The sequence below is a fragment of the Etheostoma cragini genome, unplaced genomic scaffold, assembly GCF_013103735.1.
Source record: "Etheostoma cragini isolate CJK2018 unplaced genomic scaffold, CSU_Ecrag_1.0 ScbMSFa_1948, whole genome shotgun sequence".
NCBI classification, from domain to species: domain Eukaryota; kingdom Metazoa; phylum Chordata; class Actinopteri; order Perciformes; family Percidae; genus Etheostoma; species Etheostoma cragini.
Window position 1 is genome coordinate 926 of NW_023266055.1, and position 1,913 is coordinate 2,838.

The 1,913-nt window shown below is 47.2% G+C and overlaps 1 protein-coding gene across 1 annotated transcript in view; it reads right to left on the reverse strand.

Moving 5' to 3' along the window:
• Window positions 1-1,599, reverse strand: part of LOC117940216 (katanin p80 WD40 repeat-containing subunit B1-like) — a 2,366-nt gene extending 767 nt beyond the window's left edge. The window contains exons 1-3 of the mRNA XM_034865569.1: window positions 1,381-1,599; window positions 1,094-1,284; window positions 83-231 (exon numbers count right to left, since the gene is read on the reverse strand). Of these exons, the coding sequence (XP_034721460.1) occupies window positions 83-231; window positions 1,094-1,206 (262 nt within the window). The 5' untranslated portion in view covers window positions 1,207-1,284; window positions 1,381-1,599. The remainder of the gene's footprint in view (window positions 1-82; window positions 232-1,093; window positions 1,285-1,380) is intronic.
• Window positions 1,600-1,913: the final 314 nt, after the last annotated feature.

The following is a 1,913-nucleotide window of genomic DNA, read 5'->3' on the forward strand; positions in this document are numbered from 1 at the left end:
AAGGGGTCTAAGTGAAGGGGTCTAAGTGAAGGGGTCTAAGTGAAGGGGTCTAAGTGAAGGGGTGAGGCCGACGGCGACCTACAGATGGCGTTCTTGGGCTGGAAGATCTCCTTGAAGTCTTCTGCGCTGTGGATTTCAGCCGACGACAGCTTCTCGTCCGCCTCGTCCTCGCTGGGGCTCCGCCTCTCGCCCTCGGGGCTCCGCCTATCAGCCTCAGAGCTCTGCTTCACCCTGATGACATCACAACACTGCACTGAGTGACATCACAACAATGGACTGAGTGACATCACAACGCCGTTTGGTATTTTATTCAGAAATCAAGGAAATGTTATTTTAGGTTAATGATAACTTATTTTGCACTTCTTTGGAAGATTAATATATTTACTTTTAAGTGGGCGTGTGTGTTGGCGTCTGTATGTGTGTGTGTGTGTGTTTGAGCGTGCGTGTGTGTGTATGTATGTATGTATGTGTATGTTTGGGTTTAGGTGTGTGTGTATGTGTGTGTGTATATATGTATGTGTATGTGTGTATATATATGTATGTGTGTGTTTGTGTGTGTGTGTGTGTGTGTTTGGGTTTAGGTGTGTGTGTATGTGTGTGTGTATATATGTATGTGTGTATATATATGTATGTGTGTATGTGTGTGTGTGTGTTTGGGTTTAGGTGTGTGTGTATGTGTGTGTGTATATATGTATGTGTATGTGTGTATATATATGTATGTGTGTGTGTGTGTATGTGTGTGTGTGTGTATATGTATGTGTATGTGTGCATATATATGTATGTGTGTGTGTGTGTGTGTGTGTGTGTGTTTGGGTTTAGGTGTGTGTGTATGTGTGTGTGTGTGTATATGTGTGCGTGTGTGTGTATATATATATATATGTGTGTGTGTTTCATAGTCTGTCCACCAGAGGACGCTCTACAACGTCCCTGTTAGTGTTGACTACAAATATCTAATATTCGGGGAATCTGTTTATGTTTTGTAACGCGTTTCTGGATTTATTCTTAAATAACCAAATATTCGTATGGGTCTTCAACCCTTTATCGTCGGGCTGTATCCGACGGTGTTTTGCAGCCGGTCTAGATGCAGCGATACCTCTGCGAGCTGCAGGTGGTGGTGGGTCTCTCGTAGTTCCTGCGCAGCGCGGCTCCTCTGGGATCCTTTGGCTCTGTGAGCGGCTGGTTGTCCTGGATGATTCCCTGGATCATGGAGCCGCCGCTCTTCTTCACGCGCTTCAGATCCACCACGAAGGACGACACGCTGGACAGCTGGTGAGACACTCCGATCTGAAGGGCCCAGGAGACACAAGGAGGGGTTAGAGTTCTCAGGGTTTTTCATATTTAACAGTATAATTAGCGGTATAGTTAACAGCAGCTACAGACCAGCTGTTGGTTGCAGACCGCCAGGTCCGAGACCTTCCCCCAGCCCACCGGCACCACGTCGAAGCAGCGGTCGGGCTCCCAGCCGAAGATCCGCAGAGAGTCTGTGGACCCGCTGTACAGACAGCTGCCGTCCGAGCTGAAGAACACACACCTGAACCAACAGGGGTCACATCAACAGGGTGATGAAAGGGACACATCACCTTAATAGCTAGAACAAGTGCAGTCTCCCTGAATAAAAGCAGCACAAGACCTTTACTTTGGAAAAAAAAAAAACAGCTAGAAATCCTGGAACTGTAGTTCTATGAGTATGTGTGTAGCCCTTTAAAGGCTCTGCTGGGTGTCTATGAGTACCTGTGTAGCCCTTTAAAGGCTCCGCTGGGTGTCTATGAGTTTGTGTGTGGCCCTTTAAAGGCTCTGCTGGGTGTCTATGAGTATGTGTGTAGCCCTTTAAGGTCTCTGCTGGGTGTCTATGAGTGTGTGTGTGTGGCCCTTTAAAGGCTCTGCTGGGTGTCTATGAGTTGTGTGGCCCTTTA